The 25,582-nt window shown below is 41.3% G+C and overlaps 1 protein-coding gene across 5 annotated transcripts; it reads left to right on the forward strand.

Annotated features, from left to right (window-relative positions):
• TMEM150B (transmembrane protein 150B) lies at positions 1-24,953 on the forward strand. Of its 5 annotated transcripts, XM_087893908.1 has the most exons (9): positions 1-208; positions 2,082-2,135; positions 9,280-9,397; positions 11,580-11,657; positions 13,728-13,787; positions 17,088-17,155; positions 19,408-19,535; positions 21,701-21,878; positions 23,610-24,953. In XM_087893908.1, the coding sequence occupies exons 2-9, from the start codon at positions 2,102-2,104 to the stop codon at positions 23,807-23,809; spliced, it is 864 nt and encodes a 287-aa protein (XP_087750034.1). In that variant the 5' UTR covers positions 1-208; positions 2,082-2,101; the 3' UTR covers positions 23,810-24,953. The 5 variants fall into 5 exon arrangements, with proteins under 5 accessions (XP_087750034.1, XP_087750035.1, XP_034279115.1 ...); XM_087893909.1 differs by lacking the exon at positions 2,082-2,135 and having other exon boundaries at positions 112-208; XM_087893910.1 differs by lacking the exon at positions 9,280-9,397 and having other exon boundaries at positions 181-208.
• The last annotated feature ends 629 nt before the right edge of the window (positions 24,954-25,582 follow it).

The following is a 25,582-nucleotide window of genomic DNA, read 5'->3' on the forward strand; positions in this document are numbered from 1 at the left end:
GAGGACCATTCCTCTTGGCAACGAACCAATGAGAGATGCCGTGGGGAGGGCAGAGAGAGACCCTGATTTGAAAGGTTTAAAAGCTTTCCGGTGGGGCAGATAGGCACTTATGCTGGTGGGGATCCTTTGTGCAGCCAAGCTGGCCCTCACTCAAGAAGACCTTGGCAGAGGCAGCCTTTCCTTTTCCCAGAGTCCCAGGAACAGGAGGGTAAATGTTGCTCAAAAATGTATTTCTTTCAGTTAATGACATCAACCACAGCTACAGTAAAGGAGTGTCCCATGTCGCTTACATGTGAAGCATGTGGAGCTGCGTTGTGATGGCTCATAATGCAGACTTTCTGGTACATTCTATTGAGAACAAACTTTACTGAACGTAATGGCATATATGTGCATTTTTAATTGAACATGTGTTCCGAAGCTATATGTAGCTACAGGATCTACAAAAAAATTCAGGGAATTCTCTAAAGCGATCTATTAAGGTTATTCATTAAACTGATATATTTTTGCCCTCTAAAAAAACAATAATCTTTGAAGTAATTTTACTTTTGTTTACAAAAATGAAATAATAAAAAACATTTTAACATTTGAAACTTATACATTTTGTAATGTTGTGATGTGACAGTAGAAATTAAGGGATTCAAATGTCATCAGTTGTTCCTGTGTTTCAGGAACCACTTGTTTTTCCTTTCATGTACTTGAAGCCTGGTAAGATATCTTTACAATTTGTAATTTCAGTGCAATAAATATTTATTGCTGATGCAACATTTGTCTTTGGCTTTGCTGCCCCATAATGGTTGAAACATTGCAGGAATTGGGTATGTTACTAAACAGGCCCAAATATTTGCCTCTCCCAAAACTTGCTTGATTTTGGTCACTTTTAACTGAGTCTAAACGAGAAAATCAGAAATAACTGATTTCACATATGTTGTCATAATGTAGTTTGCTTACTTTTTGCTTTGTTTGATGTGTGTATTTGGCAACTGCAGATTATTAAATATTGAATAATGGATAAAATTTACAATATTAAAGCTTTGAACAAAATAGATAAAATCCTTTATATGTCAGTTAAACAATCTTGTGCTATTTTCACATTTTAGGAGCATTTATAAAATTCATCTTTGGCCTTTGCTGGCTTTGGATGAGGGACATTGTAGTCAAATCTTGAGTTTACCAGTTGGAAAAAGGCTAAGATATCTTTACAATAACTTTGTGGTTACATTTTCAGCCATTTTCAAGCAAAACCCAAAACAGTGTAATGTGCAAAGTCCCAATAACAGGACAGATACATATTTCTTTCCAGTACTTCGAAGTAGAGGATTATAAAGAATAAAGGAACCAGTTTTGTCAAGTGATTTATGCACCAGGCAATGGTGAGTTCTAGTCCTACCTTAGTCATGAAAGCCAACTAGGTGACTTTGGGTCTCTCTCTCAGCTGAACCCATCTCACAGGAGTTTTGTATGTCTGTGTGTTCAAAACAGGAGAAAAAAGCTATATGAGGTATATTCACCATATTGAGTTATTGACAAAAAAGTAATAAAGGCAGGATATAAATAAATCAGTAGGCTGTTTAGGTTAGTTTACAATCTTCACAAAAAAGATTGAAATGGAAGGAATGGAAGCAGGTTGAGGAATAGAAAGGCAGTTCAAAAGCCCACATAGTTTGCCTTTATTTTTACACTTTGCTTTCAATTGCTCTAGGGAAAATCCGTATCCTTTTTGCAGGTTTTGACAGTCCTGCTTTGTCAGGATCACCTTCAGCAATTTGAGCAAGGCTAAAGTCCCCCATCTCTCTTTCAGCTGCTTTGTCTTTTTTTAAAAAACAAACAATTTTTGCAGTTATTACCTAAACTGATCCTTATCTCCCTCTTAGTACAAGTAGTGCCATTCTGGCTAGCAAAGCAAAAATGCTCAAAGCAAAAATAGATAGTCATACTTAAAAACTTAGCTATCTTCAGAATATCTTCCAGGCTGAAGCTTGAATATACACAACCTGTAGAAGTTCACCAACTTAAATTATCAGATTGCAAGTCTATTTGTTTATCAGGCCATAAAAATGTGCCTCTTGTCTTTTAATCCCCAGTCAGATCTCTTCTGTGGGAGATGAGAAAAAAAGCTCAGGACTTCCCTCATGGAGGTAGGTGTTGACCAAAAGAACATTTTGAAAAAAGATGGGCGGACAACCTCAAAGAAAGCTTCAGCCCTGGGTCCTGCCTGTAGGTCATAAAACGGAGAGCACAACCCTGTTGTTATCCTCAAAGAAAGCTTTAGCCTTGAGTCTTCCAAAAACTCTGCCCATAGGTCATAAAATGAAAAGGGCATGAAATGAAGAGGGCAACCCTCCTTTGGGCATCCTCAAAGGAAGCTTCAGCCCTGGGTCTTTTAAAGGTCCTGCCGGTAGGTCATAAAATGAAGAGTGTAACCCATTCGAGCACGTAGACCTAGTTGGTCTTAATAAAGACAGTACCCAATGCTTCTCAAACAGGCAATTATCTCAGAGCAGGAAGAAAGGGTGCTCAGCCCATCACAGTAAAAGGGCAAGTATCTGTTTTAATAATGGGTAAATCTATGTCCCCAGTGTGTGATGATGCCATTTGGCTTAGATAACAATTTAGAGCAGGTAGCATTTCTCCTCCAATGGCTTCTCTACGCAGGAAGGCCAACCTAAAATATCAAGGGGTGGTCACCAAGGAGAATGACCCAATTTTCTTGTATGCTCTAAGCTACAGGAAGGTCATCTTATAGCCTAGAGGCACACTTAACATATGGGCAGGGACTAAATTCAGGTTATTACTGCCAAAGCAGAGGTGGGATCATGACCCTCAAGGCTATTGTTTTCTCATTTCCCTTATCAATTTTGGGGAGAAATTTCAAGTACTGGTTTGATTTTTCTGTATTCTCTTTCAAACTATGTCATTGATTAATATATATATATATATATATATATATATATATATGTCTTTGGTTATTCGGGTCTTCTCCCGCGTAAAATTGGAAGTGTCTTGGCGACGTTTCGACGAAGTCTCATTCGTCATCTTCAGGCTGGTGTTCTTGGCTTCGGGCTTCCAGGAGCAATGGAAGCACGAAGCACGAAGCCGAGAACACCAGCCTGAAGATGACGAATGAGACTTCGTCGAAACGTCGCCAAGACACTTCCAATTTTACGCGGGAGAAGACCCGAATAACCAAAGACCTACATACAAACACCCGTGAAAACCTGAGAAAATATATATATATATATATATATATATATATATATATATATATATATATATACACACACACACACACACACACACACACACATACATACATACATATATACATACATAACTTCAGAGTACTGTAGGAAACTAGTGTTCAATGTGGGTTGATCAGGTAATCTCCAAGTGCTGCAAAAAAGAAGCTTGGAGGCACCATGGACACAGAATCTCAGATCTCCAGTCCAGTCTTACACAGACAGAATGCAATGGACTTCTTGTTTGTCAGGCATAAACAATCAGATGTACATGAACAATCAGATCTACACCCAAAAAGTTCAATTAGCTATTTTATAACACAGGAATCTTCTCAAACTGGCAGTTAGCACCTGGGCCAAACTAGATAAGGTTCAATGGCATGGGTGGGGGGATTTCAGAATTTGCTCTCTTGTGCCCACATAGAGATTACAATAAGTCCCTGCTTGACTCCTCCCCAGGGCCGGATTTAGATGAAAAGAGGCCCTAGGCTATTCCACTTATGAGGCCCTTTCACCTATAGTGAAAGTGTAATTTTAATTTTGCTAACAATTTGAATGTAGGCCCCTCTTGATCTTGAGGCCCTAGGCTGAAGTCTAGTTAGCCTATAGGAAAATCCGGCCCTGCTCCTCCGTCTGGCTCCGCCCTGACAGTTATTTAGGTTTGCAGATTAAGCAAACTTCCTCCTTAGCTTTTTATATAGAGTTGTGGAGAAAATAGGACAAGGAAGGCATGTTGGATATGCTTGCCACTTTAAGTTATTTGTAAAAATAATAAAGGCGGGATGCAAATAATTAAAAAACAAACAAATAAATAAACAAACAAACAAATAATAAAATAAAAATGGATGGGAATTCTGAACGTAGCTATTGTAATACACCTAAAGGGCAGGGACATTTGGGAAAAACGTTGCTCATATCAAAATATTTTCAATGTCCCATATTTTGCAACATGATTTAAGCATCAGCTGATTACAATTAGTAAGCCACTGGTTACAAATCAAAATTCAGTTCATGCTATTGTAAATTTTGGAGCAAGATTTGAATTAAAAATAAAAACAAAATATTACTAGAGGAGTCTTTAGTTATTTTTCGCTTTTTAAATTTCAAGTATCCATCAAATTAGGATCAGAGAGCAGGCTTTTAATGGGGGAAGGTTTTTTTTTTCATTAAGTGATGACTGAAAATTGAGAAGTTAATTGAAGCATTTGGTGTTGCCATCTGGTGATAATAGGTGAAACCACAATTTTAAAAAAAGGAATTGTTTTACTTGCTCAGATGTTATTTCTGCAGTTTTTACAAAAGATCCTCAGGTATTTTAGCACCTGCTCTGCCAAACTAAACCTACCTTTCCCAGCGAGGCTGACCATGTAGTTTCCTGAAGGAGTCGTTAAAGTAAATGGGGCTCTTAAAGCCATAGTGGCTACTTTCAGGCTTCCATAAAATCCTGAAAAAACACAGCTGCTTGAATGAAAAGCAAAGAGGCACTGTGTGCTCATATAGAGTCCAAAGCACCCTTTGAATCATTTTGAAAGCATACATGGGGCTGTAGAAAATGCCAGAGAACATGCTGCAAACGCATTCATATTGTTCAAAGAGGCAGCTTTCTGGGACCTGACTTTTCCAACAGAAATGTATAAGGGAGCAGAGGAATTCCCAGGAACCCTGCTTCAGCCCCCTCCCCCACTATCATTATGGACAATGATGGGAGCATTCAAGGGATTCTCCACTGAGACCACTTCCCCATTCATTTTTTATTTCTGCTTCCTAAAACCACACAGGTTAGATGGGGAAGTTTGGTAGGGCAGCCTACAGGCCAGATGTTCCTCCACCTTTAATAATAAAAAGTCACATTTACCATCTCATATATTATGGAGGGAGAACTGGGGAGAGGTTTGTTAATGTAATTTAACTAGCTCACAGTAGAATTAAATCACTGTCATTTTTTATTTCATCTTTGTTATTTTTATAAATATCATGTTTTCCCAAAAATAAGACCCTGGGACCGCCTGCATATTCATTTAAATATTTTTTGGGAGGGCTTATTTTTGGGGAGGGCTTATTTTGGGGGGGCTTATTTTAGCGCATGCTCTTAAAAGCCCGATTGGGCTTATAATCCAGGGAGGTCTTATTTTTGGGGAAACAGGGTAACTCAAGGCCGAGAAAATATATAATATTCCTTCCTCCTATTTTCCACACAACAACAATCTTGTGAGGTGGGTTGGGCTGAGAGAGAATGGCTGGCCCAAAGTCACCTAACTGGCTTTCAGACTTAAGGCGAGACTAGAACTCACAGTCTTCTGGTGATTGGCCCAAAGTCACCCAGTTGGCTTCTATGTCTAAGGCAGGACTAGAATTCACTGTCTCCTGGTTTCTAGGCCAGCAACATTAACCACTAGACCAAACTGTATATTACCTCAGTTTCTTAGTTACTCTCTATCATCACTGTTGCATCTCTTAGTGACTAACATTTCTTCACTAGAAGAAAAAGACATTTATAGTCTTTCTCCATTAATGAATCTAAGTCCGGGATGACGAACCTATGGCACGCATGCCACAGGTGGCACACAGAGCCATATTGGTGGGCACATGAGCTCAGCTCTGGCATGCTGATTTTCAGGCCTTCTGGGTCCACCAGTCGGCAAACAAGCCATTTCCAGCCTCCGGAGGGAAGCCATTTTCACCCTCCCCAGGCTCCTAGAAAGGCTCTGGAGCCTGGGGAGAGTGAAAAACGGATCTACCCGGCCCACTGTGCCATCACGTGCCAAAAGTGGGAGGAGCATGGGGAGGTTGCGCGCATCCGTGGGGAGGCGGGGCGCATAGAATTATTGGTGTCAGCCTGCATACACATGATCCCCACACTCTCCCCCCACTTTTGGCACGCAATGGCAAAAAAGTTAGCCATCACTGATCTAAGTGCTCTTTAACCATCCTGGAGTTGGCAGAAGCTGGACTGGCATCAAATTTGATATCCCCAATGCTGTCCGCTTTCCTGCATCTGTTCCCAGTTACCACCACTTCCCTCCCAAGATGATGGGTAGCAAAGCTTAATGAATTTTGCACACTTTGAGGCTGCCCTTGGACAGTGTCACAATCAGGGGAAAATAGTGCTTTAACAGCAGTAGAACTAAAAATAGCGAGCTTTTCACTCTTGGGCCTGGGATAAAAAAAGTTGCCAGAGCATCTATGGTCCATAATTTGAATTTGGACCCAAAGGAGAAAAGTCTATGTCCTTCAGGCACTATAAAGCCTGTCCCTCTTCTTATTATCTGTAGCAGTGATAGTTGTGTGACCTTAACAGTGTTTATCTGTCTCAGGCAGGGGTGAAATGCTCCCGGTTCGGACCAGATCACCCTATCTGGTAGCGATGACGGTGGCTGGTTCAGAGAACCGGTAGCAAAAATCCCTGCCCATCCCCCATGCCCAGCTGAGCTGCGCGATCATCAGAGGCTTTTTTTTTTTTTTTAACTTTTAAAAGCATTTTTTCTACCGGAGGCTCTGATGATCAGGCAATTCAGCTGGGATTGTCAGAGCCTTTTAAAAGCATTTTTTTTTACAACCTCTTCGGCCAGGAGGTTGTAGAAAAAAATGCTTTTAAAAGTAAAAAAAAAAAAAAATGACCACGCCCACCCAGTCACATTACCTCCCACCAAGCCACACCCACCGTAGTAACAAATTTTACATTTCACCACTGGTCTCAGGGATTTTAAAATGGGTGGACTTCAACTCCCAGAATTCCCCAATGAACTTGAAGCTCTAAATCACAATTAAGTGGTACTATCCCAGAGACATTCAGCTCATCACATAACTAAAGAGGGCATAACTTTGTTGTCATTAGCATTTCTCCAGTCTTCTCTCTTTCTAATTGTTGCAATGGCAGAAAAGAAATAAAAAATACTGGATAATTTTAAAATGCCTGTTCTTTTTAAATCTCCAATTCTGCTTTTGCAAACATAGTTCTTTATAAAGCCTATGAAAGTTGGGCTTTTCTCTTGTTTTTCCAAATTCTCCCCTTATATTTCTACAAGATATATCTGAGAACACTGACCTGGCTAATATTTCTATTTATGAATTTTAATTTATTTTCCCTCCTACAATATAACACCTTACCCTAAATGTTCCTTTGACTTTGGCAGACAATAGGATTATTTATTTATTTAGAGAATTTATATGGCCACCCATTCACTTTCAGTGACTCTGGGTGGCTTACAAAATCCTTGTGGGGAAAGAAATATACAAGTAGTCCTTGATTTATAACCACAATTGAGCCCAAAATTTCTGTTTGTAAGCGAGAGAGTTGTTAAGTGACTTTTCTCCATTTAATGGCCTTTCTTGCCCTAGTTGTTGAGTGAATCATTACAGTTGTTAAGTTAATAACATGTTTGTTAAGTGAATCTGACTTCCCTATTGGCTTTGCTTTTCAGAAGGTCACAAAAGGTGATCACACAACCCCAGGACACTGCAACCATAATAAATATGAGTCAGTTGTCAAGTGTCTGAAGTTTTATCAAGTGACCATGGGGATGCTGCAACAATCCTAAGTGTGAAAAAGGTCATAAGTCACTTTTTTCAATGCTGTTATAACATCAAACAGTTACTAAATGAATTGTTATAAGTGGAGGACCAGCTGTACTTTCTACTTTTTTCAGCTGTTCCTTTTAGCCATCCAGAATATTCTAGGGCAGACCTCAGAAAGTGACTGTTTTGGGGGGTGGATGGGAATACCTTAATGTTACCATTGAGCAAGACTTTGCTGAGGTCATACATCCAAAAGTCTAAGGTAGTTTATGAAGGTCTCAACAAACATATTGGGTTTTTAAACATAATAATTGCCCAAACCCCCCAAATGCAATGTGCGTGCGGGCCCCCCCTCACATGCTCCACCCCCATACACATGTGTGGCAGAGACCCGACAACCAGCTGGCTGGTGGGAGGCATGCGTACATGCACGGCAGAGCTGAACTAGGGCGATGGCTTGCGTGCCATAGGTTCGCCATCATGGGTCTAGACATTACCCAGAAGAATAATTAGCACATTGCAAAACAGTTTGTTAAATGAAGTTGATGGTAAATCTCTCCTTGAAGTTTTGTTTGTTTTATCCAGATATGCAAATTGTTTTGAACATCCTCCCTTTGTTAACTTCTCTGTCTATGCAACTTCCTTGCTTTGGTAACTGTAGTCTAAGAACCAAAATCAAATGAGGATTCAAACCCTCCTTATTGGCTAACTAAAATAAGCCCTGATTTCCCACATTTAAGGAAATTTGGTTTACCCAAACGCCCCAAAAACACAACATTCCCCCTCCTTGCTTCCCAAATAATGGGGAAGAGAAGCACGTGAACACTTGAGACTCATCAATAAACATTGTATCCCAACACCATCCCTTCACCATCAGTGTTACATTATAAAATAACACGTTAGTGGTATGATTAGCCTAATCTAAGCAATATAAGCCACAGAATAATGGTTGGTAATTTGGAGTGATTAGGTTTGTAATATAAGGAACTGACCCAAATCATGTTAATCACATTACAGAATAATATCATCCAGCTCTCCATTCCTTCTTTATTAAAAAGGATAGCAGAGGCAAGATTTGTACACCTCTCAATATTGCTTTTGGGAAGATTGTCAAGTATAATTAATACTTGTAATTAATGTAATTAATAAAGATCAATATGATTAGTTCTGGTGGTATTTAGTTGGTATTAGCCATGGCTTTTTATCTCTATGGCCAGATTTACAGAATAAACCACAATTGGCTGAGTTCATGCAACCATAATATGGCTTTGTTGCATGAACTCAGCCAATTGTGGTTTATTCTGTAAATCTGGCCATCTGGCTCTATCTCTATCTGTAGTATTAACACTTGGTTTCAGCTAAATATAATGTACAAATTCAGCCATTGGTTGTTGCTTTTTTTCCAGAAAAATGCATTGCGTGAATTGAGCTGCCGTGACACATACTAATAATCAGACTATTTGGCTACTCTCAAGTTACACAGACATTCACTTTTCAGGTCCTAAAATCACTGTCTTTTGATTCGTAGGTGACAAAATGTGTCCCACCATCTTTTTACCTGGATCAGCCTTCCATGTGTTGCTGCAAATCCAGTTTCTTAAATTCAAGATTACTACATTCCTTCAAGAAAAAATCACTGGCTTCATGTAAGCTGCAGATTACATCTGTGCCAGCACCAAGTAATTGTAACATCATATTGCACGAAGGGCAGTGAGTGGCATTCCTTGAGCAAAACCAGTCAGTCCCCAGAACACAATTTTACTACTAAGGAAAGGGACTAGTGTGGCTAAGTCAAGGATCTCTTTGGGTATTGGTCAGAAGGCAGGGGGTTGGACTAAAAGCATCCTTCTCCATTTTGGTGCATTCTTGCCTTCTTTGACTTAAGAATTATGCCCATCATCTTCAATCTATCCATTCTCCTACCAAGGATAATGAGAATTGTGATCCAAGGCACTTACTAAAAACCAGGTTAGGGAAACTGGAGGTGGAATTGGGATTTGGTGATTTAGAGACCAATCCTTCCCTTCCTGTTTGTTTGAATGCATTTCACCTTTCACCTCTTCAAGATATAAATAATAGTCATTTGTCAAGAATAGTGGAAAAACCCAGCGTTTTTAGCAAACCTGGCAGTAGAATACTACCTTCTCCCAAAGAGGCAGATTCCCAGGCTTTGGGAGGGCTACACAACCAAAAAGTAGATTACACACAACAACAACTACAACAACACCACCAACAATAATAATAATAATTACTCAGGGCGGTGTACAGCCTATTTAAAAACACAAGACAAAACCAATTAAAATTTAAAATGATTAAATAAATTTGGCTCAATTAAAACCCCAGAAATTTAGAATACCCCAATTTAAAACTATTATGTTGATAGCCCGGCCTGGCGGAACAACAGGGTCTTCAGTGACCCAATGAAGCAAATGCAAATGAATCCTGGCTGGGTTTCATCTTTGCTACCCTTTAAGATTGTAATGTGGGACCATGATTGCTTAATTCCCCTAGTATGGTTTCCAGATTCTAAACAACTGTGCTAGAAGCTCAACAGTGGCAATGAATGAGGATGTTAAATCAATTACCGTAAGTTACCGAACTTCTTCCCTGAGAAATTACCTAGGCTTTGTTTTTTAACCGTTTCCCTTGATTTTCTCTGGTTGGCTGCTGAAATGCCTTCATGCAAAATTAACTCATTCTATAAGAATCTGGGTTCACATAAATATCCCAACAGAGGAGTCTTCTAAAAATCGTTGACTTCAATTCCCCAAATCCTGAGGACCCATAGCCAAGTGGCCATATTGACTGAGGATTATAGGGGTTGATCGAGCTTATCCAGAATCTACCAGTACAGAGAGGGCTCCTCTTGAAAGAATACATGAAGCTATTCTTAAAGGAGCACTAGGGTTTGATATAGTATGAATAAGTTTTGCTTTTGCTGTCAGTCACATACATAATGAAGCTTTGGCTGGGACAAAAGTCCCACATTGATAGCAATGTCAGTGCCCTTTGCCCGAACTGAGTAGCCCAGAATTGGGTGTGTGATTAGAAAACACCCTGGCATATTTTCATTCCTTCTGCATGAGGGTTATGATCCTGAACAGGGGAAAAAAAACCTTGAACACTACAGCAAGCAGATATTTCCAGGGTAAGGAAACTCTCCATACTCCTTAAGTCCAAAGTTTCAAACAAAAAACCAAGCCCAGAATCTCTGATTCCTTCTGTATTTTTTGGCTAATCAAGTATAGTATCCAATTTTCCCACTATCTGTTCCAAAGCCCCCAACAGGACACCTTTGCATGTTGTCTAACAGCATAGTAAGCAGAACTGTGCCAGTTCCCAGTTAGTATACCTAGATTTCAGTGCAATTTTTCATGGTCCTTAGCTATGAGCGAAAAAATCTTTTGTTTTCATTCTTGGCAGGAGCCTGGCCTTGCTGGTTGGTTGATGAGCCAGAGGAATGGCCTTAAACCTTTACCCATATAATTGTAACTAGAGATATAAACCTCCCAGCTTTCCCTCTTTAAATCTCGCGGCATCCACTTGCAAGTCAGAAGGCTTTTGCAGAAAGCTGAGGAGACTTCCTTGACTTAGCAGACTCAGGAAATCATCTTCTCAATGGAGTCAATTAGGGATTCCAGAAAACCTGGCTTGTAATTATTTTATCTAATATTTATTATCCAGCTCCATAGAATTCAGGGATATTGTCTCTGTCCCAGGCTCTTGTCTGGTTGATCCCATTTTGTTCCCCCTCAAATCCTGGCACATTCCTGGAACTTGAGTCCACAGTTAATGGTCTTCTACTTTTTTTTTTTTTTATGCCTTCAGGTTTACTCTCACCATGTTGCTTTGGCCTGTGCTTCCTGTGTTCCTGGCTGCTGTGGGCATTTGTGGCTTCTGGGTTGTGTGAGTAATAAATGCATGGTGGGGCAAATAGATGATGCTCAGGCACGTATATGGAAGTGAGCACAAATTAGATTTTGTGTTGGGAGTGGGGATGGGAAGCTCAGAAGTAGCAGAAAAGTTTAATTGACTTCCAGGACTTATGCCTCACGTGGAAAATTGTGGGGAATTGGGTGAACTGGGTGAAGATATGCTGCCAAGCATGGTCAAATAAGAGACACAATAGCCCCACAGTTGAATAGTGGGCGAGGCAAGTGCTCAAAAGAAATGCTCCCTAGTTTCTTGGGTTCTAATAAAGGGGCTGGAGAATTGTACTTTTAAACTTGCAAGATTCCATCAAAGTAGCTGTAGAATAAAGTAGAATTAGCTCGTTTGGTTTGGTTTACCAAGACAGATAGACTCTTTGGCAGAAAAGTTTTTATAACAATGGATGGGAATCTTTATTTTTTCTCCGGGATCTAGGAAAATGGATTCTTATAAAAGATCTGACACATTATTATAGGAGACACCTTTTTTTCCTCTCTGAAATGAGGTATACCTAACATATAATTAAATCTGCTACCTCCCATTCTTTTTTAACTATTACTATTACCCAATCTGTGGCTGTTCTTAACTAGGTTTCCTGTTAATTTCCTTTGTTGAAGGAACAATATGATGCATAATATGATGTTGCTTAATAAGATGCAAATGTTAACAAAGAAAAGCAGGCAGGACCTCACCCTAGTCTATTCAGTTGTTAATGTTTTAATGGTACAAAATAGGGCTTACTTTTAATAGTTAATTAGGCAGTTTGAGTATCCTTCCACAAAGAATCTTTCTGTTAAAATGCTCTATAATCGGAGTAAATTGGCTTACTTTGGCATAATTGTGCAATTTGGTGGGAATTGTTGCATCTGTTTGACAGTACAGTTCCTGTAGCACTTCAAAAAATTGCAAAGTTTTAAATAGGGTGAATGGGCTTCAATTGTTAAGGAGTCATTGGCAGAACTACAGCTTGAACCCCAAATTGTGCTGCCTTTAATAATCCCAGATATCTGGAGTAACAAGATTCACCAATTATGCTGAGTCAAAGCATCTTCCTACAATGTTAATATTAACATATGGATTCCAGATATTCAGAGATCTCTATTCTTAGAAATCCCATCAAACCTCATTTTTGGAAGGCTTCAGATTAGAAAAAGCTGATTTATATTAAAAATACATATATCTGAGAAACCATTGCTGGGTGAAATGCTGGATGATCTGTACTAGGATTGTATATACAGGTAATCTTTGACCACAATTGAGGCCAACGTATCTGTTGCTAAGTGAGATAATTGTTCAGTGAATTTTGTCCCATTTTATGACCTTTCTTGCCACAGTTGGTAAGTGAATCACTGCAGTTGTTAAGTAAGTAATACAGTTGTCAAGTAAATTTGGTTTCTTCATGGACTTTGCTTGTCAGAAGGTCACAAAAGATGATCACATGATCCGGGGACACTGAAACCATCATAAATATGAACCAGTTGCCAAGCGTCCAAATTTTGATCATGTGACCATGGGAATGCTGCAACAGTCATAAGTGTGAAAACCTGTCATACATCACTTTTTTCAGTGCCGTTATAACTTCAAACGGTCACTAGACAAATAGTTGTAAATTGGGGATTATCTGTAGTTTATAAAAGATGAAGAAAATGTATTTGCATTTCATTCAGATAGAAAATTTTTCTATGAATGTGAAAAAATGCTAACTTTAAGGGTGGGGCAAAGTTTCATGTGAAACTAGCTGCTCTGTTCACACACAGTCCAAAACACACTACTAAGGTGTGCATAGCTGTAATGTGCATTATGTACCAGAAACATGTACTGGGAAGAAGGGCATGAAGATGGCATCACAACAAAACCCTGCCTACTGTAGTAAGTGCACATTAAGGATAATGAGCCTTCCATGGGGATGTTATGCCCATCGTTTCCATATTTTTATCCACCCAAATGTGCCTGCAATATATTGTCTAAGACTAAGTTAACTAAGAATAACAAGCTAAGTTTCGATAAGATTGTTCTAGTTGTCTTACCAGGTTCTCATTTCTTCAGATTTGCCATGGCAGTCACAAATGGCTCCGTCAATATCACCGAAGCTTTCCCATATATCAGGTAAGGGGGGGATTCAAATTCAGGTATTTTGGGGAGCAGGTAGGAGAGGTTACTTCACCAACTCACAATCTTCTGAAGAATCTTCTTCTGTTCTGATCCTGTTCTTCCCCAATTCGTAAAGGCCAAGTTATCCCTGGTAGAGGTGAAGGACTTTTTTGTAGTTGCCTCTGTTTTATAGAACAGCCTCTCCAAGTTGTTCCCCTGCTTATATTTTTGTCACTTATAATTTAAGATAGTGTTTTCCAATCTTAGTAATTTCTGGTATGAATTTCAACTGCCAGAATTCTCCTCAGTGGCCATGCCTGACTGTGGAATTCTGGGAGTTGAAGTCCACATACTTGGAAATTGCCATGATTTGGGATAGCTGTCCTAAATCAAAAGGGTAAAAAGGTAAGCAAGCAAAAAAACTGAGGATTTAGATTAAAGTGGACAGACGGTTAAGAAAGGGTTTTGGATAGTTGGAAGAAGGGTTTCATCTCTTAAGTACAGATCATCCTCAACTTATGACCACACTGGGGTCAAAATTTCCATTGCTAAGCACAGTGATTGTTATGTGAGCTACACTCAATTTTGCAACCTTTGTTGCCACAGTTAAGCAAATAACTGCATTTAAGTGAATAATGCGGTCATTAAGCAAATCTGGCTTCCAGAAGATGTCTGAGAAGGTGGGAAATGGTGATCACAGGAGCCTAAGATTTTGCAACCCTTATAGATGTATGCCAAGTGCCTGAATTTTGATCGCATGACCATAGGGATGCTGTGATGGTCATAAATTGAGAACTGATCGTAATTCCCTTTTTTCATTGCTGTTGAAACTTCAAACAGTCACTGAACAAATGTTTTTGGAGGTCGATAGCTACCTGTACTTTATTTTTATTAATGGTTTTTTTTTATTTAGACTTCTATACCGCTTCATAGTGCTTTACAGCCCTCTCTAAGTCGTTTACAAAGTTACCATATAGCATATTGCATATTAGCATATTGCATTAGCATTAGCATATTGCCCCCAATAATCTGGGTCCTCATTTTACCCACCTCGGAAGGATGGAAGGCTGAGTCAACCTTGAGTCGGTGAGATTTGATCTGCTGATCTGCTGAACTAGTAGTCAGCTGAAGTAGCTACAGTACTGCACTCTAACCACTGCGCCACCTCGGTTCAATGTGTGTGAATAAATCACATGCCAGTTGAGATATGGCATGTATGTTAATCACCTTGCTCATCCAAATTTGCTTAAGAATCTGGCAAATCTAACCTAAATATAATTGACTTTTACATTTGATCTTGGAAAAATTGCAGAGATGGAGTAGAAACTATCTACCCTTCAAAAGATCCAGGAGAGAGGGAGGGCAAACAGGGCCATCGGATAAAAGGGAGCATTATCTGCCTAGCCTAAGCCAGGAGCTCCAAAATGGCAACTTTAAGACTTGTGGACCTCAACTCCCAGAATTCCTCAGCCAGACTGGCTGTGGAATTCAGGGAGTTTAAGTCCACAAGACTTAAGTTTGCAAAGTTTGGAGACCCCTGGCCCAAGCTATAGACTGTGTCAACTTCCTTTTACACAGAAAATATTCCTTAATCCAAATATGTATTAGAAAAGTCAAGTATTGGTGTTTTTTTTTTTAAATCAACCTTTGCCACAAGAATAAATTAATGAGAATTATAACCTAATACAACCTAAGCACCAGCCTGGGGAAATAAATAAATAAATAAATAAATAATTTTATTTCTATACCGCCCTTCTCCCGAAGAACTCAGGGCGGTGTACAGCCTATTAAAAGCACAAAGACAGACATCAATTAAAAATTATTAAAATTATTAAATAATTTCGGCTCAGATTTAAAACTCCAAAAATTTTAAACACCCAATTTAAAATCATTACATCGATAGCCTGGCCTGACGGAAGAACAGGGTCTTGAGGGCACAGCGAAATACAGGGAGGTTGGAGATCTTACGCATTTCTGGGGGTAATTCATTCCACAGGGCAGCGGCTCCCAAAGAGAAGGCCCTCCCCCTGGGTGTCCCCAGCTGACATAATTTGGACGATGGCACCCTGAGGAGACCCTCTCTGTGGGAGCGGACTGGCCGGTGGGAGGCTATTGGTGGCAGAAGTCGGTCTCAAAGGTACTGGGGCCCTATGCCATGGAGCGCTTTAAAGGTGGTGATCAACACCTTGAATCACACCCGGAAGACCACTGGGAGCCAGTGCAGCTCGCGCAGGAGTGGTGTCACGTGGGCACAACGAGTTGTGCCCATAATCACCTGCGCAGGCGCATTCTGGACCAGTTGGAGCCTCCGAGTGCTCTTCAAGGGGAGCCCCATGTAGAGAGCATTACAATAGTCCAGCAGGGAGGTGACAAGGGCATGAGTGACCGTGCACAAGGCATCCCAGTCCAGAAAGGGCTGCAACTGGCAAATCAGGCGAACCTGATAAAAATTCCCCCTGGCCACGGCCGTCATATGCTCTTCTAAAGACAGCCATGCATCCAGGAGGACACCCAGATTGCGAGCCCTCTCTGTGGGGAGGCAGAGATTCACCCCCAATAGTCAGCGATGGCACCAGCTGACTATATCGGGACGCCGGAAGCCACAGCCACTCAGTCTTGGAAGGGTTGAGTCTGAGCCTATTTCGCCCCATCCAGACCCGCACGGCCTCCAGGCAGCGAGACATCACATCAAGGGCATCGTTGGGGTGGTCTGGGGTGGAGATGTACAGCTGAGTATCATCAGCGTACTGATGGACTCTCACCCCAAAACCACGGATGATCTCACCCAGCGGCTTCACATAAATGTTGAACAGAAGGGGTGAGAGGATCGACCCTTGTGGCACTCCCCATGCGAGGCACCTCGAGGTCGACCTCTGCCCCCTTGCCAACACAAACTGCGAGCGGTCGGAGAGGAAGGAGGAGAACCACCGCAGGACGGTGCCCCCTATTCCTAACCCCCTCAACCGCTGCAACATGATACCATGGTCGATGGTATCAAAAGCTGCTGAGAGATCTAATAGGACCAGGACAGAGGAGCAACCCCTGTCCCGAGCCCTCCAGAGATCATCCACCAACGCGACCAATGCCGTTTCTGTGCTGTACCTCTGCCTGAAGCCCGACTGGTACGGGTCTAGATAGATAGCTTCATCCAGGTGCCGGGGAAGCTGTCGTGCCACCACACTCTCAACAAGTGCAATCTTTGGCCTCTTTGAATATAACATCTTGGGATGGAACTTCTGAAGCAATGATGAAGACAGCCGCAGCTTCTAAAATTGCACCTAGTTATGTAAAATTTCCTAATTTCTTGTTTCTTAGCACATGCGGTGCTTCTCCACCCCAGAGTTGCGTGTTTGGACAAATTCTTAATCTAGGAGCCTTTTTAGGTAAGGTATTTCTCTCCATCTATTCCTCATACTGTAAACTGCTACAAGACCATGTAGTTAATAGCTTAATACAACAATCAATTCAATAAGCAGACTCAATCGGCCCTCAATCTGCAATGGATACTCCTGAATATGGGAATCCTGTTGACCTCTCACCCAGGGGTGGGCTGCTGGGGATTCGCAGGGGTTCGGAAGAACCTCTAGCTAAGATTCTGTGCAGTTCGGAGAACCCCCAAATCCCACTCCTGGCTAGCCCACCCCGCCCTTTCCAGGCGTCCCCATGCGGTCCTCATGCAGGTAAGTGCAGGGTGAGCGTGGAGGCTTGGGGAAACGGGCCTACCGGAAGTTCAGGAAGGCCGGGAATGGTCCGTTTCCAGCCTCCAGAAGGCCTCTGAAGACTGGAGAGGCCATTTTCACCCTCCCGGAGGCGTAAGGCCTCCGGAGCCTGGGGAGGGCAAAAACACCTTCCCTACCATGGTGCAGGAGGCTGACTGAGCCACGCCTACCATGCCCACCCCTACCCAGCAACTGGGCAGAGAGCCCCTTGCTAAAATTTTTGAAGCCCACCCCTGCTCTCACCCCTTTCAGAAGAAGCCAGGGTGAGTTGTTAAAACTGTTTTTTTTTCCCCAGATCTATTCCTTCCGTAGAGCTCCTTTTTTTTTTTTTAAAGAAACAGTCAAGGGTTTTAGAATACTGAATGTGTTACACAATCCTCAAGCTTTACACAGTTATTAAGTTGCGTGAATCCAGATGCTATGGTTGATAAATGTGTTCTTTGGTTCAATTAATTGTAGCATTCTTTTAGTTGGGCCAATGTTTCCAGTGAAGTGTTAATGCCAATGGAATCTTTAGTGAAAGGCAGCAGATAGCCAATAATGACCGTTTCCTTATCTTTCCTCTTTCTGCAGTTAAGTCCAAGGCCAACTTGTTAGAATAACAATTAGTCTTGGCACTTCTCTTATATCAAAGCTACATTGTTGCATTTCAAAGAAAATTATTGTAGGCCCCCCCTCGCCCCCCCTCACACTGTGACTAGTTCTCCAGTCTCCTTTCTTATCTTGCAATTGTAAAAGAATTCTCCCCTGGAATCTCTATAGATGTAGGCATATGTAAACTGTCCTTGATCAACATTACATAACATCTATGTAACTTTGGGTTTCTTGCTCTTGGATACAACCAGGGACTTGCCATAACCTAAGGGGTATGCCACAAAGAAGAGGGGGTCAAATTATTTTACAAAGCACCAGAAGGCAGAACATGAAACAATGGTTGGAAACTAATCAAGAAGAGAGGCAACCTGGAATTAAGGAGAAATTTCCTAACAGTGAGGGCTAATTACCAGTGGAACAGCTTGCCTTCAGAAATCATGGGCCTCCATCATCGGACGTTTTTAAGAAGAGACTAGACAGTCACTTATCTGAAATGGTATAGGTTCTCCTGCTTGAGAAGGGGGCTGGACTAGAAGGCCTCCAAGGTCCCTCCATCTCCTGTTCTACTCTGCTCTGCTCTACTCTAACATACTAGCTTTGAAATAATAAAATGCTCAGCAAATTATTTCCTTCAAGGTCCCTCCATCTCCTGTTCTGCTCTCCTCTGCTCTGCTCTCCTCTACTATACTATAACCTACTTGCTTTGAAATAATAAAATGCTCAGCAAATTATTTCTATGTTAAAAAAAATAAAAAATGTGGCATCACCTTTTCTGAATAACAAATGTAATTAAAAGGCATTAACTCAGCTTCAGTTCTGGAAAGTGTATTCCTTTTAATACAAATTGTTACTCAGAAAAGATACTCTCTGACTCCTGCATTTCTGCTAGGATAAACTGAGCACAGTTCTACTATATTGTCTACAAGAGGCACTATTTCCACTTGTTGGTGTTTCTTGAGTGAGTTTTTCACCATACTTAAGTATTGAACAAACCAACCAAAGGTGATTTTTTTTCAGTGAACCATGTTGAAAGAAACCATGGCTTGGCATAATGTCTGAACCAGCCAGCATGATCTGTTCAAGCACCATTGTTTGTTCTCTGCTGTCTTTCAAAGAATGTGGGTCATTTACCATTGTGGAAGAAGGAAAGAAGAAAAGAAGGATGGGAGGGAGGGAGGGAGGGAGGGGGATATGCTGACCTATGTAAGGAGCAGCAGATTCTTTTGGGGATCTTTTGTCTCTAACAACATTGGGTCAGCATATTAAGCTATAAATCTATCTGACAAAAAAATGATAGAAATTTATCCCACTGTTATTTTCAGGTATGGTGGTCTGCTTTATAAAGTACAAACAAGTCCGAGATTATGGCTATCAATCCCGTCTGAATCTATTTGGACTTATCTTAGGTCTACTTTGTGCCTTTGGTGCATCATTGGTGGGGAATTTCCAGGTAAGCTACCACTGAGATGTAAGCAGGGGGAAGAGAAAGTCAAGGAATCTCCATAGATGGAAATCGAATCTCCATAGACCAGTGTTGGTGAAACTTTTCGGCACTGAGTGCTGAAATGGGAGCGTGTGTGCGCGCACCCACATGCCGAGAACCAGAAGAGCAGATGATCGTCTGGTTTCTGGCGCACGCATGTGTGCCAGCCACCTGGTCTTCTGGTTTGTGGTGCGCATGCATGCGTGAAGACCATCTGTCTAGTGTGCATGCGCCAGCTCTGCCTGGCCTTTCGCGGGTCCTCATACCTCCCTGCCCACCCCCTGGTCCCCATCAGGGTGGTGAGACATTCCCACCAATGACCTGGTTCCACAGCCCCAGACAGAGAGAGAAAGTTGGGTGGGGAATGCCACCTCCCTCCGCTGGAAAGCCGGAGCCCCTTCCCAGCCTCGGAGGGAAGGGGCGTTGGTGTTCCCGAGGTTCAGGTTGGGGGCCCAGCAGGCAGGAGAACTTCACTCCAACTCTGGCTGGGATGAAGATCCTCCCCCCCAGCCTACCACCGAGAACAAGCCAGCACAGTCTGGCCCCTTCCCAGCCGCTTCCCGGCTGGCGTACCTCTTATCCCATGGTGGTGCCTTCCTACTTCCTGGCTAGCGCACCTCTTACCCCTTGGTGGCGCCTTCCTGCTTTCCAGCTGGTGCTCCTCTTACCCCTCGGTGGCGTCTCCATGCATGAGAAGCTGCACTCTCCTCCAGCCCTCCTGGGGCAGCTTGCCTCCCCGATGGCAGCTCCTTTTCCTCGTGGTTGCTCCAGCATCCCGGCTGGAAGCAGCAGCACAAGAACCGCTGCCACCCCCTTGCCCCTTACAGCAGCAGGAGCAGCTGGTGGGATGGCCGGCCACCCAGCCAGGAAATACTGCCCCGCTGCCACATGCGCCTGAGTCGGTCAGGTGCTCTTGATTGATTGAATGGTTATAACTCAAGGAATGCCTGTACAACAGCACTCCTGCCCAATGCAAGAGTCACTACTGAGAAGAGAACAAACTATTTTTTATTTAAGAGATGAGATGAGATAACCTTATTGTCATTTTTTTCTGTGAAGACACTGGCACACGTAAAAAAAAAAAACCGAAAGGATGCATCATCCCACCGTTATCCCACCTTTATTTTGTCTAAGTCAAGGTGGCATACACAATGATTCTTTGTCCTCTATTTTCCATGATCACAATGCCATGAGGGGGCTTGGGCTGAGAGAGTGTGATTGGCCCAAAGTTATTCAGCCAACTTTCCTACCTAAGAAAGGAGTCAAATCTCCCCGATTCCTAATCCAGCTCTTTAACCACTACACCAAATGGGTTCTCATTACTGAGATCCTTTAATTTAAATTAGTACTAAAGGCTATTAAGAGTTTTTCCCTCTGAGATAATTCTAGCATCTGAAGCTGGGAAGCAGCACTTTTCCAATTGATACTGCAAGTAGTCCTCGAATTATAACAGCTCGTTTAGCGACACTTCAAAGTTGCAACACCACTGAAAAAAGTGACTTATGGCCATTTTTCACACAACTGCCACAGCATCCCCATGGTCATGTGAACAAAATCCAGATGCTAAGCAGCTGACGTATATTTATGACCAATGCAGTCATGTGATCACATTTCGCGATATTTCTGCAAGCAAAGTCAATGAGGAAGCCAGATTTATTTATTGTTTATTTATTTATTTATTGGTTCGATTTATATGCCGCCCTTTTCCGGAGACTCAGGGTGGCTTACAATGTGTTAAGCAATAGCCTTCATACTTTATACCTGCTTAGTAGGGCTTTTGGTCCCCCCTAAGTGGTGTTCTTTTTTTTTTTATACAAAGACAGTTTATTGCCCCCACAATCCGGGTCCTCATTTCACCTACCTCGGAAGGATGGAAGGCTGAGTCAACCTTGAAGATTCATTTAATAACTGTATTACTAGCTTAACTACTGCAGTGATTCACTTAACAACTGTGGGGGAAAAAAGTAATAAAATGGGGCAAAATTCACTTAATATATGTCTCGCTTAACAACAGAAATTTTAAGCTCCGTTGTAAGTCCTATACTACCTTGTTATTTGATTGCACAATCTATATAATTATGTTCTTCCTCACCATTTAAAGAATGACCTTTCTATCTTTCCCTCTTTTGCAGCAATATAATGAACTGCAAGTCCATGTTACAGGCGCCTTCTTGGCTTTTGTGATTGGAAACATTTATTTCTGGGTCCAGACCTTGCTGACCAAACAAGTGAAACCAAGACATGGAGGAGCCTGGATTGTACCACTCCGCTTCTTTCTTAGCCTTTCTGGTTCCATTTTGTTTATTTCCAGTATCCTGAATAAGAGATCGGTACAGCTGGAGCATGGGGGTGGGCCGGTGAGTGGGGAGGAATTACAGTTCTGGAGTAGGGGTGTTCGGGAAGAGATGGTGAAGCTGCAGCTAGCAGCCTTCAGGATTGAAGGGTCAGGAGAGGTAGAATCCATGTTACTATCACCCTAAGATTTGTTTGGAAGAGGCACGGGCCTCATGAGATTTTTCTCCAAACATGTTTTAGGGAGTGTTGCAAGATCAGCGAGGACTTCAGTTCTTTAGGGAATGTCCCAAAGGTGCTTTTTTCAAAGGGAAACTGGACTTCCTTTGTTTTTCCTTGAAGTCTTCAAGGAAAAACAAAGGAAGTCCAGTTTCCCTTTGAAAAAAGCACCTTTGGGACAACTATGGCCTGGATGACTAAGAATCTCCATAGATCTTTAGGGAATAGTGTTGAAGAATCTTTTATTAAGAGCCTGGGAACACTTTCCCCAAGGCTGGTATAAGAAAGTAACTATCAGGCTCCTGATATGTCCCTTAAAACTCAGAGTGAGGAGTCTTGTACATTTGTTTTCCCATTTTGCCAGCTGACCTGTCCTCTGGCCGCAAGGGGGCCATGAGATGCAAGAGTTTCTGCCTTGAACTAGCAGATCTATCCTTGGGAAGCTGGAAAAGGGCGAGTCTTGCTCATCTGACAAGATTACCTACCGGTAAATGCAATTGAGTGTAATTCTATTTGAAGGAATAGATAAGTTCTCACTGATCAGGCCTTTCTTTACTACCAAGCAGCCCACATTATGGTTCACTTTTTAATCATGAATCCCAGTTCTTGTGGATTGTAGGGCTGCTTTACAGAAGTGTTCTGAATCCAGCCGTTTCTGGCTTAGTTAAGAGTTTTACACAGCCACACGCAACCTTATAGCTGTTAAAAGAATACTTTTAACATTTTTTAACCTTGGAGGACTTTTGAGGATAGTGACGGCTGACATCTTTGTAAGCGCTGTGATCCAAATTTTGGGGCCCTGATTTTCAGGGAGGAGGAGGAGGATGAGTCTGGTTAAAAATATTTTTACTCTTTTTTTTAAAATGCATAAACATTTCCTCAGAAAGTGCTAAGAACCGGGCTGCTGAAATTTGCTGCTGGTTTTGGTGGTACAGGTAGCCCTCGACTTACAACAGTTCATTTAGTGACCGTTCAAAGTTATAACGGCATTGAAAAAAAGTAACTTATGAATGTTTTTCACACTTGTGGCATCCCTAGGTTCACATGATTAACATTCAGATGCTTGGCAACTGATTCATATTTATGACGATTGCGGTGTCCCGGGGTCATGTGATCACCTTTTGCAAGCTTCTGACAGGCAAATCAATGGGGAAGCCAGATTCACTTAACAACCGTGTTACTAATTTAATTCACTTAACAACCACGGCAAGAAAGGTTTTAAAATGGAGTAAAACTCTCTTAACAAATTTCTCACTTAGCAACTGAAATTTTGGGCTCAATTTTGGTCATAAATCGAGGACTACCTGTATAATTTTAGAGTTCAAAAGTGGGCCTGAGGGTTGAAGGCAACCCATCCCCGGCTTAGCAAGACTTTTGTGAAACCCGTTTGTGTTTTCTCACAAAGGACCATCTTCTTCCACTTCCCATTAGACTGAAACCATTCCTGGAATCTCTCTCCCTCTCTCCAACTTTGTGGTAAATTTGATTCTACTAGCTGGAAATTATGATGCCTTGACTTTTCAATTTCAGCGGTTGTTCTTTTCTTCCTACAACTGCATTCGGAGGCAGCCTACTGCGAATGGGCCTTGGCTATGGACCTCTTCCTGCTGTTTGGCCTTTTTGCGGTGGATTTCCAGCACATCGGCGGCTGCTCAATCCATATCCTGCCCCGGTGTGCAGAGGATGATTTCCCGAATGTGCAGATATCAGTACAAACACTTTCACTCTGATTCCTCTTGTGGCGTCTTGTCCATGCACCAGGCCTGATTTTTTTTTTTTTTTTTTTTTTTGGTGGAAAAACACTGCATCAAGTCCTTAGCATTTGGCTGTGAGGGAAAGAGAACCCAAAACATTGCCAGACCTATTATTTTCTCATTTGAAAAGTCTTCTTATCTGGCCGTGCTTTGGATCCATATAATTCTGTAGAGGAGAAGTATCCTAGGTATCCTTTATAAGGATTCAGCCTTGTTTTGTTTTTTTTTCCTGTCAGGGAAGTTAGTCCCAATGTTTTTCATTGGAAGATCTACTTGTCATCATCTTGTTCTTTTGTTTTTTTAAATAGATTTTTAAAAAATCTATTTAATTTTCTGCTAGTAACTTCTCAATTAGCCAGCTTACCTGCCCAAACCAGCTTGATGGAAGAATTTGTTACAAATTGAAAAGTGATGAAGCCTTGGTTTTTTTTCTCCTCGGAGGATTATTGATTCCTTAGTATAGATAAAAATGAATATTTTTTCTTCTCTTCCATCATTGCCAGCAGAGCCATGGATGAGAACAAATGAAGAAAGCAGCCAAAATGCTGCACAACCATTTTGCAGAGTAGATCTTATTACCTCAACGCTGACTAAACTAAACGTACTTATATTCTAAAACCGGTTTAAACAGTCAAAACCCATAGAATGGTTATACCGACATATACATGAATTGTTTCTTTCAGACATGCAGAATAATGATACTATCCAGTTTCTTAAAATATTCAACTTCTTAAAATGTGTATATTAGTGTATACACTAGATTTATATTGATTGGAGTGAATCCAGTTTCTTTACATCTCCTAGAAGTTAACAACTTTGGGTGTCCTTCCTCTGATCAAAAAGGAACTTGCTTTTCCTAATATTTAATGAAGTTGAATTATCCCATTAGAAGGCCAGATCTGAAAATCCAAAGGTTCCTTCTTCCTTTTACGTTTTGTTAAAACTTTGCCTAAATTATACTGTGCCACAAAGGGGGCAAACACTTCTATCTTCCTCCCTGACAACTTTTATTTTAATTGCTGTATTTACAGTATAATAACTTTTCCTGACTTAATTTCAGTTCTTTTATGATGGAAATTTAATAAATGTAAAGTTTTTGGATCCTATTTTGTTCACAGAAGAATCTTTCCTCTCTCTCTTTCTCTTAGATCATAGCAGGTCTGGTGCATTTGTATGCAGCGTTAATATTATATTGAGTATATTTAACTATGTAGAAAATAGAAAGGCTGTTATCTTCCAGAAAGATTTGGCGATAAAACCTCTAAAATCAACTGAAGATTGACAAACGTTTCAAGATAACAATACATTTTTAGCTAAGCGGGAAAGAGTCCCAGACGGATTTCTGCAAGTGTGAAGATGAATTCTGGCAATCAAAGGATACTGAATAATTCCATGATAACTTTGGAGAGGGGACAGTAAAGAGAATTAACCATTCCTAAATCAAAGCATGCCTGGAATCTTTTAGAAAAGATGATGGCCTCTAAACAGACTGTTCCCCAAATAATGCCATCTCTTCAGACACATTCTAACACAGGTGGACAACTCCTGTTATAGCAATCTTATAACCTATGGATGTCAATTCCCAGAATCACAGCCTTTCCTTGTTAATAATGGATTTTTTTTTTGTTAATTAATGGGATTCATGAACATAATGAATTATTTTGCAGGTAAACTTTTTTGTCTCATTTTTTTCCATTGTGTATGCCACTTTCTGCAGCCCCTTTCACGGCTATAATCTTTGCATGAATC

The sequence above is a fragment of the Pantherophis guttatus genome, chromosome 4 (genome assembly GCF_059756535.1).
Source record: "Pantherophis guttatus breed Tessera chromosome 4, ASM5975653v1, whole genome shotgun sequence".
Taxonomy (NCBI): Eukaryota; Metazoa; Chordata; class Lepidosauria; order Squamata; family Colubridae; genus Pantherophis; species Pantherophis guttatus.

What these genes read in the sequence shown, in the direction of transcription:
- TMEM150B (XM_087893908.1), top strand. Translation starts at nt 2,102, where the DNA reads ATGAGAAAAAAAGCTCAGGACTTCCCTCATGGAG. An exon ending in ATTTGTGGCTTCTGGGTTGT is followed by an intron (nt 11,658 to 13,727) that starts GTGAGTAATAAA and finishes TCATTTCTTCAG; the next exon opens with ATTTGCCATGGCAGTCACAA. An exon ending in TAATCTAGGAGCCTTTTTAG is followed by an intron (nt 17,156 to 19,407) that starts GTAAGGTATTTC and finishes TGTTATTTTCAG; the next exon opens with GTATGGTGGTCTGCTTTATA.